At 58.0% G+C, this 19,166-nt stretch overlaps 1 protein-coding gene across 2 annotated transcripts in view; it reads left to right on the forward strand.

Annotated features, from left to right (window-relative positions):
• RGS12 (regulator of G protein signaling 12) overlaps positions 1 to 19,166 on the forward strand; it is a 120,549-nt gene that overhangs the window by 13,131 nt on the left and 88,252 nt on the right. For both annotated transcript variants that reach the window (XM_070462459.1, XM_070462460.1), the window contains exon 2: positions 13,396 to 15,339. In XM_070462459.1, coding sequence (XP_070318560.1) covers positions 13,486 to 15,339 — 1,854 coding nt within the window. In that variant the 5' untranslated portion in view covers positions 13,396 to 13,485. The remainder of the gene's footprint in view (positions 1 to 13,395; positions 15,340 to 19,166) is intronic.

Consider the following 19,166-nt stretch of genomic DNA (forward strand, 5'->3'; position numbering starts at 1 on the left):
AGCAGGGTGACAATATACAGCCTTGAGTACTCCTTTCCCAGTTTGGAATTAGGTAGCACGTTAGTTACTGGATTCGATAGCACATCAGTTATTGCTGTCGAGTGACAGACCACCCCCAAGAGACTAGTGTTTCCGCCTCCCAGTGCCTTTGGTCAGGAGCCCGCTGCCGCTGAGCTGGCTCCTCCATGCCGGTCTCTCGAGGTTGGCTTCGGGGTGATGGCTGGTGCGGTGCGGAGGACCAGGCTCACTGTCACGATGCTTGGTGGCCTCGGAGCATCCACATCCCGGGTCACTCGTGTGACCTTGCTGGCTGGCGCCAGAGGCCTTCTTTGCCGCGTGGGCGGCGTCTAAGGGCAGCTCACCGCCTGGCAGCTGACCGTCCTCGGAGCAGGTGAGGGAGGGGTGAGCAGGGGAGCCTTTGAAAGCAGCCTGTCCTCACGTCTGCATGTTCTGTTGGTCTGAAGGGGGCCCTCGTGGAGCCTGCCCTCCAGGGAGGGGCCTGCCAAGAGCTGGCGACCGCGGGCAGGATCACTGGGGCCTCTGGGAGGCCTGTGTCTGTGCCCAGCCCGGGCCTCAGTGACTCATCCCTCCCACAGGCAAGACCCACGCCCCTCACGACTCTGCAGGAGGCTCCCCAGGGTGTGGCTCCTAGAGTGCCGCTCCGGGCCTGCCCCTCCTCTCCATCGGGCCTGCCCCTCCTCTCCATCGCAGGCCTGAACTGAGGAGACTGGCGCTCAGCCCTGCCCCTCAGCAGGAAGGCCGTGCTGGGACAGACACGGGGTGACCCCGTAGACGCTCCTCAGAAGCGACATGCAGGCGTCCCGGGCACAGCCCCGACGTGCTGGAAGCTCGGATCCGGAAGTCCGGGGGCGCTGGCTCTCTCTCCGCCTTCCCGCTTCACGAGGATTGCACACGTCTGCGGTTGAGTTGCTTTCTCAGCCTGCCTCCTGCCAGTAGAGTCTGGGGGGGCCGGCACCCAGGTTTCACTTTGTCCTCCCTATGACTCGGCTCTCGCTGGCTGGCTTTCCACTGGCAGCGCTTTCTTGAGAGCTTTGGGGGCCTCCTGTGAAGCCTCCGTGGTGTTCTCTCCAGCAGACGAGGGCCGTCGCTCCTAGCTCCCCGCGAGCAGCCCGCCTCTGCCGTGGCTCCTGCTGGAGAGGGACAGTGAGCCCATCTTTACACCTTTCCCCCACCCCCCAGCCCCCAGGGAAAGGGCGCTGTCCTGCACAGAGGCGGGGGCAGGGGGTGAGCAGCTGGGCCGCCAGGGCCTGTGGGGGGCCGGGGCAGAAGGGCCGGGGTGAGTTCGGAGGCAGCCTGGCGAGAGGGGCGGGCTTGCGGGGTGCCCAGCCCCGCCGCGGGAGGGGCGCGCGTGCGTGCGTGAAGCCAGCCCGCAGCTCGGGGTCGCCTCTCTCCGCTGTGACCTGGACTCGGGCTAATGGATTTCAGCTTGAGGCTTTCCCTGTGCGTCGCGTGTGAACGGCCGACCCTGTACACTTCGCGGGTTCCCGGCCTGTGATCTGACCCCTCCTGCCGGGGTCCTCCCCTGGATAGGAGTGGGTCAGCCTGCTCTGGCACTTGAGCCTCAGGACACCCCTCGGGGTCCAGGTCAGGACTCGGAAGAGGCAGGTGACCTGAGCAGAGAGGAGCGCGTGGCTCCGGCCACCCGCCGCGCCCCCGCGGCTCTCGTTTGGGTGTTTGCAGGGACCCCGGGGTGGGGGGCTCCACGAGGCCCACCTGGCTGCGCGGCTGGGCTGGCAGCCGTCGTTGGAGGTGTTGGGCTGGCTCGGGGTGCCGGGGCGATGAGGCACCGGGGTCTGGGGACAGGAAGTGAGGTGGGCTGCTGCTTCCCTCTCGGGGGCCAGGGAATGTGCCCGAGCGGACTTTCTCCAGTTTTCTCCCGCGTGGCACCCGCTGCTCCCTGCGCCTCCTTTCTGAGTGGCGCTGGTCCAGACCGCGGTTGACGGATGTGAGGGGTCACCCCACCCCCTGCCCTGGCACCTGCTTTCCTTCGACCAGGACGGGGGTCTTGCTAAGGCCTCACGCCCTTGCCGGTCCCCTTCCCAGGGCACGCAGTGTCTCCTGAGACCCCAGCAGGGCGGTTTCCCGAGCCTCGGTGGGGCAGGACCGACCTGGGGCGGGAGAGAAGCTGCAAGCCTTTGTGTATGACTGGGGGCTGGGTGTGGCTGAGGATGGGCCTGTGTATCAAAAACCCGGCGCCCTTTTCAGTCATCTGTTTTCCTCACGGCAAAGGTCATATCTGTTCTTTGTAGAAAACTTAGCCTCTGTGGACTGAAGTCATTAAACCTAACACTGAGTCTTGGACGGCTCCCGACTCTGCGGGGGCTCCCTGCGCATTTCCTCCCGCTCCAGGGAACACAGGACCTGGGCGCAGAGACCTCCCACTGCACCTGCACATCCGCACATCCCCACAGCCGCACATCCCACGCCCGCATATCCCATGCCTGCACATCCCACGTCCGCACATCCCACACCCGCACATACCCACACCCGCATATCCCCACGCCCGCACATCCCCACACCCGCACATCCCACACCCGCACATCCCACGCCCGCACATCCCACGCCCGCACATCCCCACACCCGCACATCCCACGCCCGCACATCCCACACCCGCACATCCCCACACCCGCATATCCCCACGCCCGCACATCCCACACCCGCACATCCCCACACCCGCACATCCCACGCCCGCACATCCCCACACCCGCATATCCCCACGCCCACACATCCCCACACCCGCACATCCCACACCCGCACATCCCACACCCGCACATCCCACGCCCGCACATCCCACACCCGCACATCCCCACACCCGCCCACACCCGCACATCCCATGCCCGCACATCTCACATCCGTACATCCCATGCCCGCATATCCCCACACCCGCATATCGCACGCCTGCACATCCCATGCCCGCACATCCCACACCCGCACATCCCACGCCCGCATATCCCCACACCTGCACATCCCACACCCGCACATCCCCATACCCGCACATCCCACGCCCGCACATCCCACGCCCGCACATCCCAGGCCTGCACATCCCACACCCGCACATCCCACGCCCGCACATCCCCACGCCCGCACATCCCCACGCCCGTACATCCCACACCCGCACATCCCCACACCCGCACATCCCACGCCCGCACATCCCACGCCCGCACATCCCACGCCCACACATCCCACGCCCGCACATCCCACGCCCGCACATCCCACACATCCCACACCCGCACATCCCACGCCCGCACATCCCACGCCCGCACATCCCACGCCCGCACATCCCACGCCCGCACATCCCACACATCCCACGCCCACACATCCCACACCCGCACATCCCACGCCCGCACATCCCACACATCCCACACCCGCACATCCCACGCCCGCATATCCCACACATCCCACACCCGCACATCCCACGCCTGCACATCCCACGCCCGCACATCCCACACATCCCACGCCCGCACATCCCCACGCCCGCACATCCCACGCCCGCACATCCCCACGCCCGCACATCCCACACCCGCACATCCCACGCCCGCACATCCCCACGCCCGCACATCTCACACACGCACATCCCACACCCGCACATCCCACGCCTGCACATCCCACGCCCGCACATCCCCACACCCACACATCCCACACCCGCACTCCCCACACCCGCACATCCCACGCCCGCACATCCCACGCCCACACATCTCACATATGCACATCCCACGCCCGCACATCCCACGCCCGCACATCCCACACATCCCATGCCTGCACACCCCACGCCCGCACATCCCCACGCCCGCACACCCCACGCCCGCACACCCCACGCCCGCACATCCCCACACCCGCACATCCCCACACCCGCCCACACCCGCACATCCCATGCCCGCACATCTCACATCCGCACATCCCATGCCCGCATATCCCCACACCCGCATATCGCACGCCTGCACATCCCATGCCCGCACATCCCACACCCGCACATCCCACGCCCGCATATCCCCACACCTGCACATCCCACACCCGCACATCCCCACACCCGCACATCCCACGCCCGCACATCCCACGCCCGCACATCCCACGCCTGCACATCCCACACCCGCACATCCCACGCCCGCACATCCCCACGCCCGCACATCCCCACGCCCGTACATCCCACACCCGCACATCCCCACACCCGCACATCCCACGCCCGCACATCCCACGCCCGCACATCCCCACACCCACACATCCCACGCCCGCACATCCCACGCCCGCACATCCCACACATCCCACGCCCGCACATCCCACGCCTGCACATCCCACACCCGCATATCCCACGCCCGCACATCCCACGCCCGCACATCCCCACATCCCACGCCCACACATCCCACACCCGCACATCCCACACATCCCACGCCCACACATCCCACGCCCGCACATCCCACGCCCGCACATCCCACACATCCCACGCCCACACATCCCATGCCCGCACATCCCACGCCCGCACATCCCACACATCCCACGCCCGCACATCTCACGCCTGCACATCCCACACCCGCATATCCCACATCCGCACATCCCACGCCCGCACATCCCACGCCCGCACATCCCACACATCCCACGCCCGCACATCCCCACGCCCGCACATCCCACGCCCGCACATCCCCACGCCCGCACATCCCACACCCGCACATCCCACGCCCGCACATCCCCACGCCCGCACATCCCACACCCGCACATCCCCACACCCGCACATCCCACGCCTGCACATCCCACGCCCGCACATCCCCACACCCACACATCCCACACCCGCACTCCCCACACCCGCACATCCCACGCCCGCACATCCCACGCCCACACATCTCACATATGCACATCCCACGCCCGCACATCCCACGCCCGCACATCCCACACATCCCATGCCTGCACACCCCACGCCCGCACATCCCCACGCCCGCACACCCCACGCCCGCACACCCCACGCCCGCACATCCCCACACCCGCACACCCCACGCCCGCACATCCCCACGCCCGCACATCCCACGCCCGCACATCCCCACGCCCGCACATCCCACGCCCGCACAGCACCTGCCTTTTGGGCTGGTGCTGGGCCCGGTGGAAGGCGGGTGGTCTGGGAGGGACATCCAGGGGGGAGCATACAGGTGAGGCTGGTGTAGGGGTGAGGGGCCCAAGCCATTTGTTGCCCTTGGGGAGCTGCGTGGGGTCCCCTGTTGCCCACCAGGCCCTGTGGCTCGTCAGACGGTGGAAGAGTTCGAGCCTCCACCTGCCCCCCAGGAAAGGTGCTCCGGGGTCTCCAGCTGCACAGTCAGGGCCCCGACTGGAGTGGCCTGCTGTGCTGTCTCAGCCGGTTGGCACAGCCAGAAGGTGGACCCCCAGGACGGCTCCCCCAGGACAGGCTCCCGCCAAAGATGTGTTCCCCAGGACAGGCTCCCCCTGGCTGAGCTCGCGTCTCCCTTCCTCGTCCTAGAATAGACCTGCCCGGCACAGGCCTCCTGTGAGTTTGTGGGGTGGCCTGGGCAGACGCCTGTCAGTAGAGCTATTTTAGTACCTCTGGTTTTCAGGGGAGGGGTGGAACTGCGCACTCAGGAGGTGCTACCTGACCAGAGGGCCTGTTAAAAAGTCCTTCCTTCTTTGCTGCAGAGGCTGAGAAGTCCTTCGGGGTGGGGGTGGGGAGCCCGGCTGTGGCCGCGGCCAGAGAGCGGAGGGTGGGTCTGGGGGCACTGCCTGCAGCACTCCTGGCTGGCTGGCTGGCTGGCTGGTGGATTCAGTCTGCCTCCCCCGGCGTGTGCGTGGGGCCCGGGCCCAGCCCTGCCGAGAGGGGCCTCTGCTCCCGGCGGGGCCCGTCCTGCCGGCCGGAGCAGTGGACGCAGACTCACACGCCTCCCTGCGCTTGGCCGTCACGCTGCACGCCCGCCTTTTCTGACCAGCCCCACCTGTTACAGCTGCCGCGGGGGAGTCCTGGCGGGGGCGCTGACAGCACAGCCGACTCACTAAGGGCCTCGGTGTGTCCCGGCCTGAGCACCCGGCTGTGGCCTCCACTTGCCTGCTGCCCCGCGTGCGGGGCCCGGTGGCTGGGGGGCTGGGCTCTGCTGTCCTCGGACACCTGCTGGCAGGTTCTCGTCCTTCGAGCAAGACCTTTCTCTCTGAAGGTTTGGGGGGGCTTTTTCACTTATCCTGCTTAGTGCTTGATGGGCCCTTTGAATTGGAAGGTTCTTATCTGTTCCTCTGGGAACTGGTCAATTAATTTTTGGACCAACTAGGGAAGCAGGTGTTATTGGGCAAACTTTGATCACCACTAACAAATTCAGTCAGTACCTCCATCCACCCACTCTCCACCCTCTGCTCACCCATCCTCCGATCCTGTCTGTCCACCCACCTATGCATCCATTCCTCCGTCCCCTGTCCATCCCTGTATCCACACATCCATTTATTCATGTCTCCCCATCATCCTCTCATCCTCCACCCATTCCTCCATCTGTCACATGTCCATTTATTCATCCATCTCCCATCCCTCCCTCCGTCCCCTCTCCATCCCTGTATCCACACATCCATTTATTCATCTGTCTCCCCATCCCTCCCTCTGTCCCCTCTCCATCCCTGTATCCACACATCCATTTATTCATCCATCTCCCCATCATCTTTTCATCCTCCACTCGTTCCTCCCTCCCCCGTCCGTCACACGTCCACATATTTTTCCATTCTGCCATCAATCCCCCATCCGTTCTTCCCCATCCATTCCCCCGTCCTCCCCAGCCATCCATGTATCCCTCCATTCTCCCATCCACCTCCCCACTCCCCATCTGCCCTTCCCTCCACCCGTCCACCCGTAACTCGAGCAGTGTTCCCGGGCACTGTGGTAACCAGCTGCTTGTGCAGAAGCAGCTTGTTGCGGACACTCCTGGAGATTTGGTGTAAGCTGTGGCTTGGCACTTGTAGTGAAGTGCCAAGCTTGTCTCTGTCTGAGAGACCTGAGCATGGTGGCCTGTGTTTCCTGAGTTCGCGGGGCGCGGGGCTGAGGGGTCTTCTCTTTCTTTTAACTGCTATAGGATCCCTCTGCTATTTCTTCCAGTTTCTATCTCTCCTTTCCCACTTTTCTCTTTTTTTAAAGTCAAATGAGGTCAAACATCCCACCAAATGCCAAAGCCTGGCTTTGATTTCAGCTCCCTCTAAGGTTCTCCAGGGATAGTTTTGTGTTTCCACGTAATCTACAATTTAAGTCATCCGACCCCAAACACACACTGCACATTTGGGAAACCCTTCCAGGCTGCCTCACGGGCAGCAGTGCCAGCCCAGCAGAGAGGCTTGTCGCTGAGCTCTTCCTCTGCTTCCCTCCCCAGTCGCCCCTGGACCCACCCTCTCGGCCTCTCCCTCTCCCACGGTGGGTGCCCCGCTTGGCTGTGGACACGGCCCCGGACTGTCCTCCCGCCCCAGTTATTTGTGGGTTTTTGCAGACTCTGTTTGCGCAGTTGTTCCTTGTTTGTGATAACCTTTGCTTGAGGCTGCATCTTTTTTGTTTGGTTTTGCTTTTTGCAGGGCAAATTATTTAGTCAAAGTATAATGTACATTTTTTTTTGATGTACAAAATCGTATAAGTTACAGGTGTACAATATAGTGAGTCACAGTTTGAAAGGTTGTGCTCCATTTATAGTTATTATAAAATACTGGTTGTATTCCCTGTACTGCCCAACGTATCCTTGTATTTTATTTTATACGTAATGGTTTGTACTCCTAACCCTCCCCGTGTTGCCCCTCCCCATTCCTCCCCTCAGTCGTAACCACCGTTTTGTTCTCTGTGTCTGTGAGTCTGCTTTCTTGTTATAATCACTGGCTATTGTATTTTTTGGATTCCCCCATAGTGATATTATATTACAAATGGTATCCACATGTAAGTGATAAGTATTTGTCTTTCTCTAACTTATTTCACTTACATAACACCCTCCAAGTGCATCCATGTTGTTGCAAATGGCAAGATTTCACTCTCTTTTAATGACAGTAGTATATTCCATTGCATGTGTTTACTACATCTTCCTTATCTGTTTGTCTGTTGGACACTTAGTTTGCTTCCATGTTCTGGCTATTGTAAATAATGCTGCTATGAACATTGGGGTGCATGTATCTTTTTGAGTTAGTGTTGTTTTGGGGGGCATATACTCAAGAGTGGGGTTGCTAGATCATATGATAGTTTAATTTTTAGGTTTTTGAGCAGCCTCCATACTGTTTTCCACAGTGACTACACCAATTTACATCCTTACCAGCAATGTGTGAGGTTTCCCTTTTCTCCACATCTTCGCCAACATTTGTTATTCATGTCCTTTTTTTATGATGGCCATTCTGACAGGTGTGAGGTGGTATCTCATTGTGGTTTTGATTTGCATTTCCCTAATGATTAGCAATGTTGAGCATCTTTTCATGTGCCTGTTGGCCATCTGCATTTCTTCTTTGGAAAAATGTCTATTCAGGTCTTCTACCCACTTTTTTAATCAGATTTTTTTTTGGTGTTGTTGTATTAGCTGTTTGTATATTTTGGATAATAACCCCTCACTGGTCATATCATTTGCAATTATTTTCTCTCATTCAATAGGTTCTTTTCATTTTGTTGATAAGTTTCCTTTGCTGTGCAAAAGCTTCTAAATTTAATTAGGCTCCATTTATTTGTTTTTTATTTCCTTTGCTAAGGAAATGGATTAAAAATATTGCTATGATTTATGTCAAAGAGTGTTCTGCCTATGTTTTCATCTAGGAGTTTTACAGTTTCTGGCCTTACATTTAGGGTTTTAATCCTTTTTGAATTTATTTTTGTATGTGGTGTTAGAGAATGTTCTAATTTCTTCCATTTACATGAAGCTCTCCAGTTATCTCAGCCCTGCTGAGGGGATTCTTTTCTCCATTGTTGTTTGTTCCTCCTTTGTTGTAGATTAGTGGACCATAAGTGTGTGTGGTTATTTCTGGGCTCACCATTCTGTCCCATTGACCTGCATGTCAGTTTCTGTGTCAGTTCCATGCTGTTTTGGTTCCTGTAGCTTTGTCGTATAGTCGGGGAGTGTGAGTCCTCCAGCTCTGTTCTTCTTTCTCAAGATAGAAAATTTAAACTTGTTTTATTTCTGTGAAAAATGCCTTTGGCATTTTAATAGGGATTGCATTGAAACTGTAGATTACTCTGTGTAGAGTGGACATTTTAACAGTGTTAATTCTTCCAGTCTGTGAACATGATATATATTTACATCTGTTTGTGTTGTCTTCCATTTCTTTCATTGTTGTCTTATAGTTTTCTGAGTACAGGTCTTTTACAAACTCCTTAGGTAGGTTTATTCATAACTATTTTATTCCTTCTGATGTGATAGTAAATGCAATCATTTCCTTAGTTTCTCTTTCTGTTTCTCTTTCATTGTTAGTGTATAGAAATGCAATAGATTTCTGTGTATTAATTTTGTATCCTGCAACTTCATCAAATTCATTGATGAGCTCTAGTAGTTTTCTGGTGGTGTCTTTAGAATTTTCTCAGTATAGTATCATATCATCTGCAAAGTTTTACTTCTTCCTTTCCAGTTTGGATTCCTTTTATTTCTTTTTCTTTGATTGCTGTGGCTAGGACTTCCAAAACTATGTTGAATAAAAGTGGTGAGAGTGGGCATCCTTGTCTTGCTCCTGATCTTAGAGGGAATGTTTCAGCTTTTCACCACTGAGTACGATCTTAGCTGTGAGTTTGTCATGTATGACCTTTATTATGTTGAGGTAGGTTCTCTCTATGCCTACTTTCTGGAGAGTTTTTTTTTTTTTAATCATAAATGGATGTTGAATTTTGTCAGAAGCTTTTTCTGTATCTATTGAGATGATCATATTGTTTTTATTCTTCAATTTGTTAATGTGGTGTATCACATTGATTGATTTGCAGATACTGAAAAATCTTTGCATCCCTGGGATAAATCCCACTTGATCATGGTGTATGATCCTTTTAATGTATTGTTGAATTCAGTTTGCTAATATTTTGTTGAGGATTTTTGCATCTATATTCATCAGTGATATTGGCCTTTAGTTTTTTATTCTTGTGATACATTTGTCTGGTTTTGGTATCAGGGTGGTGCTGGCTTCATAGAATGAATTCAGAAGTGTTCCTTCCTCTGCAGTTGAAAATGCATCTGTGTGAATCTCCATGTGTCCTGATCGGGGTCTCGAGAGTCTGGGAGCCCTCACTTGTGTTGGCCACCGCCCGCCCCCCCCCCCCCCCCCCCCCCCCCCGATTATGCGACTGAGGTGGTGGGCCAGTCACGGAGGGTGGATTTGGGGAAGAGGGTTTGTTTTGACTTTTGAGTTTGTGGTGCCCTTGAGCTTGCCCAGGAGTTGTGGGTGGAGATCAGAAGCTGGGAGACCCTGCTTGGGGTGGGTGTGGTTGCTGGGGGAGGGAGAGACACCACGTGGAGGAGCCTGGGGGGACGTGCATGTGCTGAATCTGCTGAGCGGCTGGGGAAGAGGACCGCGCTGAGCTGGGCCAGCTCATGTGATCCTCGGTGGCCAGTGTGAGAGGTCTTCGGAGGCACCAAGGCCTGGGCCCCCAGTGTGGGTGAGCCCTTGAGAAGCTGCCCAGGGGAGCGGCAGCGCAGCCTGGGGAAGGAGGCCTCTACTCCTTCCCTGTTTAGGGAGGTTTGCGTATCTTCAGATCCCAGCAGGTGGGGTCCGCCCCCCACCCCGAGGTGCTGGGGACGGTGTTGAGGGTCCAGGGGAGATGCTGGCCTGGGGAGAGGGGGAGGGTGCGCACTGCTGGGGGAGGGCTGGTCAGGGAGGGGTGGGCGGGTGGTGTTTGTCATCTCCATAGTGGAAGAGATAGGCCGCAGGGAGGGGAGAGCTGAAAGGCTGGCGTTGGGGGTGGGTGTGAGGGGCCGGGCTCTGCTGCTGGTCCCCTCCCAGCACGGCTCCGCTTCCTCCAGGAAGCCCTTTGTGTGGGGAGGGGGGAGCCTAGAGCAGCAGGTTCAAGCCCATCTCTGATGCTGAGCAGTTCTGCAGCTGAAGACAAGTTACTTCTTTGTGCCTCTGTTTCCTCATCTGCAAAATGGGAATAACAATCGTTACCTACCTAATAGTGACATCTTATACACACGCCTTCCCAAGTATAATGTCCCCAGAACAGCGCAGCCCGAAGTCCAGAGTCAGTGCCACGGGGGGGTGGGGGGGGTGGGGGGGGTGGAGGGCAGCCCGTGTCGGGGAGGGGCTGCTCCCTCCCGGAGGCCCCCGGGGGCCCACACCCCACCTTCCAGGCCCAACGCTCTGCTCTCTGCTGCCCTCACCAAGGCCTCTCTCTGACTCCCAGCTCCTGCCTTCCTCTGATGAGGACCCTGTGGTCACATGCTCCCCCGCCGACCCCGTGAATCCAGGGGGACATCCCTCCTGGGACCCTTCCCCTCATCACATCTGCAGGGTCCCCTTGGCCTTGTGAGTTGACAGGTTCCAGGGATCTGGACATGGGTGGCTCTGGGGCGTGCTTCAGCCCACACCCCTTTAGGAGATCCAGTGGGAAGAGTGAAGCGCAGTGCATGGCACACCTCGATACACACATTTTTAGTGATGGATGTTAATTCCAGCCATCATACTTAAGTGATTAATTTGGCATCACTTAGATATTAAATAATATGGTCATTTAGGGCTTCCCTCATAGCTCAGCTGGTAAAGAATCCGCCTGCAATGCAGGTGACCCCGCTTCGATCCCTGCGCCAGGAAGATCCCCTGGAGAGGGGAAAGGCTACCCACTCCAGTATTCTTGGGCTTCCCTTGTGGCTCAGCTGGTAAAGAATTCACCTGCAATGCAAGAGACCTGGGTTCGATTCCTGGGTTGGGAAGATCCCCTGGAGAAGGAAAGGCTATCCATTCCAGTATTCTGGCCTGGAGAATTTCATGAACTGTATGTATAGTCCACGGGGTCGCAAAGAGTTGGACACGACTGAGCGACTTTCACTTTAGAAATAAATTATTCTGTGTTCATCATAAAATAATTAAACATACATCCTGCAGACCATTGTTCTGTCATCCTTGAAGCTGCGCTTGTAGTTGTATGATAATAGGCTTTCCATGTTGTCCAGTTCTTACACTTTTTGGTGTGGATGCATCAATTACTTTGTGTTAGGCTTCTGTTACTGGAAACTGTTTCCCAAGACCTGAGAATTTCTTCTGACAATGTTAAAACAATTGTTTAAAAAACATACACTCTTTAAGAAAACACGTTCTATCACATCCTGGATCTTCACAGTATAATCTACTCAGTGTGCTGCTTTTGGAAGTGATCTTTAAAGGGTTTTGTGAGGAGAGCGGTCCTCCCAGCGGGCATGACTGCCATCCTCCGAGAGGCCCACGTGCGGGGCTGGCCCTGGGCTGGCGTTCAGGAGCTGGGGTGTTGGCAGGGCCCCCAGCACCCCCACCGATGGGGGCTCCCCGTGCCTCCCTGCTGTGTCTGCGCTCACACCCTTCTCCCTGGGGCTGGATTGAGTGTCTGCCCCGCAGAGGGGCCCTCGGGGCTGGCCCCCAGTAAGAACCCCGGCTCTGAGTCTGTGACGGGCTTCCCTGGGGACTCGTGTGTCTGTGGGTCCATGTGTGTCCTCGGGACGGGGTTCTGGAAGCTGGCGCCCATCTGCCCTGGACCCCACCCCCCTCACCCACTGGACCTTCTCCCATCGCTAGTTCTGCTTCGCAGCTTCTTGCTGTGATGGATCAGAGCCGACAGGACGAATGAGTCCTGCCTGTCCTGCTGGAACCCGGGGTGGCCTTGGGGACCCCCACCCGGGTTTGTTTCTGCTGACAACCAGTTCTTTTCACTGTGCAGTCGTCCCCCTGGGACAGTTAAGTCCAGATTCCTGCTCTCCTCGCTTCTCTCATCTGTTCCGTGGGGTGGCCTCCATCCTGCGGGACTTTTTTCAGCCCGGAGTGTTCTGTCCACACCTGGCCTTGTTCAAAGTCAATTACTGCAGAGAGGGCGGGGGATGTGAGGGAAAACCAGCCGACACCCCTCCCCGGGGCGGACCTGGTGTGGACGGCAGTGGTGGTCAGAGACGGTCTGGGCTAGGGACGCGGCTCCGCCCTGGGCTCTGCAGCACGTCCCCGGGGCGGGGCGGGGGCCCGCCGGAGCGCCGGGGTCCGGGGCGCGCCTGGGCGTCCAGGCCCCAGGGGGCAGCTTCCGCTGGAGTCCTGCGCTCCTCAGACCGGGGGTGGGGCGGGCCGAGGTGGGGGTCGGAAGGACAGCAGGCCTGCCCTGAAGGGGGCCCCTTGGGCTGCACAGCGACGGCGCCCCTTCTGCGCGTTGACCCCGCGGCGGCTGCGCTGTGAGCTGTGCCTTCGTGTTCAAGCAAGCACGCCGCGCAGGGTGCGATCTTCAACAACCAGCTCTCTCTTCTTCCTCCGCAGGGCGCCCCTCCGAGGAGACCGGGCTGGCTGCCGGCAGCCTCGCGCCATGGGCCGGCCGGCGGGGTGAGCGATGCACGGGGCGCGGCGGACATGTTCCGAGCGGGGGACCCGGCGCCCGCGCGCCTGCGCAGCGTGGAGGTGGCCCGGGGCCGGGCAGGCTACGGCTTCACGCTCTCGGGCCAGGCGCCCTGCGTGCTCAGCTGCGTCCTCAGGGGCAGCCCCGCCGACCTCGTGGGCCTCCGCGCCGGCGACCAGATCCTCACCGTCAACGAGATCAACGTGAAGAAGGCGTCCCACGAAGACGTGGTGAAGCTAATCGGGAAGTGCTCTGGGGTCCTGCACATGGTGATCGCGGAGGGCGGCGGCCACCTGGAGTCCTGCTCCAGTGACGAAGAGGTCGGCTTTTACGAAGGAAAAGGCTGGCTGAAGCCCAAACTCGACTCTAAGGCCTTAGGAATAAACAGGGCAGAGAGAGTCGTTGAGGAAATGCAGTCAGGAGGGATTTTCAACATGATCTTTGAAAACCCTGGCCTTCGAGCCAGCAGCTCGGAGCCCCTGAAGCTGAAACAGAGGTCGCTTTCAGAGTCGGCCACCGGCCGGTGTGACCTTGCACACGAGAGTGCAAGTAATCCACATCCCAGCCTGCCTTCTAAGGAGGAGACGCCCAAAGCGGGGAATCACGGTTCTGCTTTCAGCGCGGGGCTGGAGGCTCCTGAGGACTTTGGGCTGGATGCAAGCATTCTCAACGTGGCCATGGTCGTAGGCTACCTGGGCTCCATCGAGCTGCCGTCCACCGGCTGCAGCCTGGAGTCGGACAGCGTGCAGGCCATCCGGGGCTGCCTGCGGCGCCTTCGGGCTGAGCAGAAGATCCACTCGCTGGTGACCATGAAGGTCATGCACGACTGCGTGCAGCTGTGCACGGACAAGGCAGCCGTGCTGGCCCGCTACCCGGCCGAGAGGCTGGCCTTCAGCGCCGTGTGCCCGGACGACAGGAGGTTTTTCGGGCTGGTGACCATGCAGGCGGGTGATGATGGGAGCCTGGCGCAGGAGGAGGACGGCGTCCTGCGGACGTCCTGCCACGTGTTCATGGTGGACCCCGACCTGTTCAGCCACAAGATCCACCAGGGCATCGCCCGGCGCTTCGGGTTTGAGTGCACGGCTGACCCCGACACCAATGGCTGCCTGGAGTTCCCCGCGTCCTCGCTGCCCGTGTTGCAGTTCATCTCGGTGCTCTACCGGGACATGGGCGAGCTGATCGAGGGCGTGCGGGCCCGGGCCTTCGCTGATGGGGACGCCGACGCCCACCAGAACACCAGCACGAGTAGCAACAGCGACAGCGGCATCGGGAACTTCAGCCCCGAGGACAGGGGCAGCCGCGTGCTCGTGGTGGACCTGGGCGCTGCCTCCAGCAGGCACGGCCCTGGCGGCGGCGCCTGGGAGGGCGCGGGCGGAAGGGGCCCCCAGCCCTGGGCCGCCCCCTGGAATGGGGCCTTCTGCCTCGATTCCGAGGGGGCCCCGTTCGAGGCCGCCCCGCAGGCTGACAGGTGCCGGGACCTCGGCAAGCACCTGGGGCCCGCTCCGCACGTGGAGGGCCCTCCGGCCCCACTGAGGTGTCCGGCCCCGCCTTCCCGGAGGGGCACCGCGGGCCCTGGCGGTGGCTCCGGCCAGCGGTGGCTCCCGGTCCACGTGCTGCAGGAGTGGCAGTGTGGGCACGTCAGCGACCAGGAGTCTTACACCGACTCCACGGATGGCTGGTCCAGCATCAACTGCGGCACGCTGCCCCCGCCCATGAGCAAGATTCCTGCCGACCGCTACCGTGTGGAGGGCAGCCCGGCCCAGCCCCCGCCCAGCACCCAGCGGAGGGACTGGGCCAGGAAGGCCCTCGGCGTGCAGAACATCTTTGGCCCCCATCGAAGTGTTAGGAAGACCAAGGAAGACAAAAAGGTGAGCCCTGAGGGAGGGTTAGGGAGGTGAGCGTGGTTCCTGACTCGGTCAGTTACCGATGGACGCCGGCACCTGCGTGGCTCGCTCCCCCGTGCCCGCTTCCTCCCGCCTGGCCCAGGTGGCCTCTGGCAGCCTCACAGCACCTCCCTCGGGTTCAGCCGGGCTCTGGGTGGGGCCCAGGTGGGACAGGCGGCGGTGGAGGGGTGGTGAGCACCTGGTCGGGGTAAGGCCCTCCTCCCTGCTTCCCACCCTTTCCTGCTGCAGTGGGTGCCACGGGGGCAAATTCTGGATGCTCAGCCTGTTCCCTTCGGGGCGGGGAGCTTCCCCGAGGCGTTTCCTCCACCCAGGAGGTACTGCTAGGAGAAAACACCAGCTGAAGTCAGCTGCAGACAGCTCGGGACAGGCTTGGAATACACAGTCCAAGTGTGAGTCCCTTAGTCGTGCCCAGCTCTTTGCGACCCCATGGACCAGGCTCCTCTGTCCATGAGATTTCCTAGGCAAGAATACTGGAGTGGGCTACCATTTCCTCCTCCAGGGGTCTTTCTGACCCAGGGATCAAACCTGCCAAAATTGGCAGGTGGGTTCTGTACCATCTGAGCCAGACTGGGCCCCCAGCAGGTGCTGGTGGGAGGGCTGAGACATGGGGTGCCGGCTGGAACAAGGGGGGCTGGCTCGCAGCTCAGATGGTTTGAGAGGAACTGTTCTCAGAGGACCTTTGTGATTTAAAGTATCTTTTCCGTGTTTGTTCGCACCTTTGTTCCCGGAAGCTGAAAATAAATCCCAGGAGAAGGCCCAGAAGGGGTTGGCTGGTCGGGTGGGGGCAGAGTAGAGGAGGGACTGGGCTGTGGAGCCTGAGGCTGTCCTCCTCGCGACCCGACCCCTTCCCAGGTCTGATGGGATACACTTGAAAGAAAACTTAGAGACAGAGGAGAGTCTCTCAGGGTTTTCCCTCCCACGAAGACCGGGTGACCCTCTGCTGTGTCTGAGCACAGACCTGTGCTTCTGTAAACACAGCTGTGATCACAGGGCCTGACCGCATTCCCACAGTGGCCGGGCTCGGGGGTTCTGCCCTCGAGGGCCCCTCCCCCAGTTCCCCGGGTCTGAGCTGCCTGGCCGGGGTCTCCTTCCCACCCGCTCCCGCTGGGCCACCTGCGGCGTGGATGGGTGGGCGGCAGCTTCCGCCTGGGCTTCCCTGTTGGGTCGGGGGGTGCTGGGGAGGGGAGGCCCCGGAAGGTGGCCAAAGCGTTATCTGTAGTACAGGCGTTGGCCCTCTCTCTGAGTACGTACCCCGTGAGTGGGTTCTCCCCACGGCCGCTGTGTCGGGGGACCTAACACTGACTGGACGCAGGGTGCCTGTCTGTCCGGTGGACGGTAGTGCGCCTCATGTCTACCCCCTGGGTGGGAGTGCCCATCAGCCCTGTTCAGCTCCACGCTGTCTCAGGCTCCTTGGGGACGGGGGTCTGACCTCAGGGACCCCGGGACCGTGGGTGCGCTGTGTCCCTGCAGGCTGGTGACTGGTCCTCCAGGGGCCAAGGACTTGTCTGAGGTCAGCCGTCAGGATGAAGCAGGTTCATGGTTCAAACCTTTCTTCTTTCTGTTTTTCACAAGACTGTCTTTTAGAGCCGTTTTAGGTTTATAATGAAATTGAGGGGAAGGCACAGAAAGGTAGCTCTGTCCTCAAAGGTGCACAGCCTCCCCCCACCCCTGTCCCCGTTCCCCCCCAAGGGACCTTTGTCACCATCAGCAGACCCGACTCCACAGTTTCTGCTAGGGTCACTCTTGTGTGTGTTCTGCGGACTTGCACAAATGTATAAGGACGTGTACTCACCACTGTGGATCACGTAGAGTGGTTTTCACGGCCTTAAACATGCTCCGTGCTCTGCCCGCTCCTCCCGCCCTTCTGTCAGCTCCTGGGCATCACTCAGGCTTTCACCGTCTCCACTGCTCCGCTCTTTCAGAATGCCAGCATGGCACACGGCTATGGCCTTTTCAGATTGGCTTCCTTCACTTAGCCTTGTCTTTTCATGGCTCGTTAGCTCATTTTCCTTTAGCACTAACAACATTCCACTGTCTGGAGGCATCACGGTGTATTTATCCATTCCCCTCCTGAAGGACACTTTGGTTGCTTCCAGGTTCTGGCAGCTCTGAATAAAACTGATGGAAACATCTGTGTGCAGGTTTTCCTGTGGGTGTAAGTTTTCAACTTCTGTGGGTAAGCTCCAAGGGAGGGAGATTGCTGAATTGTGGGCTTGGAGTGTGTGCTGCTTTGTAAGAAAGTATCTTCCAAAGTGGCTGCACCATTTTGCATTTCTGCCAGCAATGATGAAGAGTGTCGCTTCACGTTCTGGCACCAATTGCGTGTCAGTGTTTAGCGTTTTTGCCATTCTGACACTTGTGTAGTGGTATCTCATTGTCTTAACTTGCATCTCCCTGATGACATGTGATGTTGAATATCTCTTCCTATACTTACTTATCGTCTGTGTATCTTTGGTGAGGTGTCTGCTAAGATCTTTGGCCCATTTTTTATCAGATTGTTTGGCCACACTGCATGGCATGTGGGGTTCTAGTTTCTCTCGACCAGGGATCAGACCCATGCCCTCTGCACTGAAAGTGTGAAGTCTTAACCACTGGGCTGCCAGGGGAGCCCCGAGTCCTGGATTGTGTGTTTTCTTACCGTTGTTTTAAGAGTTCTTTGTTTTGGATAACAGGCCTTCACACAGAGTAAAAATTCTTCATTTTGATGAAGTCCAGCAGCTTATCAGTTCTTTCTTTCATGGATTGTGTCTTTGGTGCTGTACCAAACGCGTCACTGAACCCGCGGTCTTCCAGGTTTCCTCTTGTGCTGTCTTCTAGGAGCTTTTTGATTTTTTGTTTTACACTGATGTCTGTGATCCACTTGGAGTTAATTTTCTGAAGGGTGTGAAGTCTGTGTCTAGATTCAGTTTTTGGCTGTGGATGCCTATTGTTCCAGTACCCTTTGTAGAAAAGATGGTCATTGTTTTCTTGTATTATCTTTGACCCTTTGTCAGAGATCAGTGGTTTGTACTTAGGAGGGTCTTGGACTTCTTTTTAATGTTCTTTCACCTTGAGCAAAAATGTAGTGAAAACGAAGGTGTTGGCTGTTACTACTTCTTTTGTGACAGAAGAACGAAGCCCTTGGCGCGGAAGGGAGGTCTCTGGTGCTGGGGAGTGGCGACATAGCGTTTGTCTTATCTCCTTATTTGACCTGAATGGGGATGCTGTGAGCTCATCATCTTACTGATAAGGAGAGTAGGGTTTATGCACATCCAGCGACTTGCCAGTAGTCAGGTGGCATTCATCTTTCAATGTGACGGACACACAATTTATCTAAGTAGTAATAAATTGTAGTAAGTAGTACAGTAATAAATAAGTAGTAATAGATTGTACGTTGCTGCATCCCAGCTCCAGTCTAGGGAAGTGTATCCGTTGCTCTTTGCTAAGTGGGTTCTCCTCATTTCAGCACAGTCTAAGCCCCCGGCCCCAGCTGGAGTGGCAGAGGCTTCCAGGGTCCTAAGCTGGGGCTCCCGGTGTCCCTCCTGGCCTGGCCTGAGCTGGCGTGAGGCTTGTCTGCATCAGCAGAGGACAGGCCAGGAAGGGATGGAGGCCGGAAGCGCCAGGAACGCCAAGAGGAAGAGGCGTTAGGCGTGGGCGGGAGCGAGGCCAGAGATGGCGGAAGGTTGGGTAGGTGCGTCTGGAATTGCCGTCAGCTCCTCTCCATGGAGACTGTGGCTTCAGGGTTTTACCCTGTGCAGAACCAGGCTGCGTCCATCAGGATTTGGCCAGGAGACAGAAAACACGCCTGCGAG

Source organism: Odocoileus virginianus, unplaced genomic scaffold (assembly GCF_023699985.2).
Source record: "Odocoileus virginianus isolate 20LAN1187 ecotype Illinois unplaced genomic scaffold, Ovbor_1.2 Unplaced_Scaffold_5, whole genome shotgun sequence".
NCBI classification, from domain to species: domain Eukaryota; kingdom Metazoa; phylum Chordata; class Mammalia; order Artiodactyla; family Cervidae; genus Odocoileus; species Odocoileus virginianus.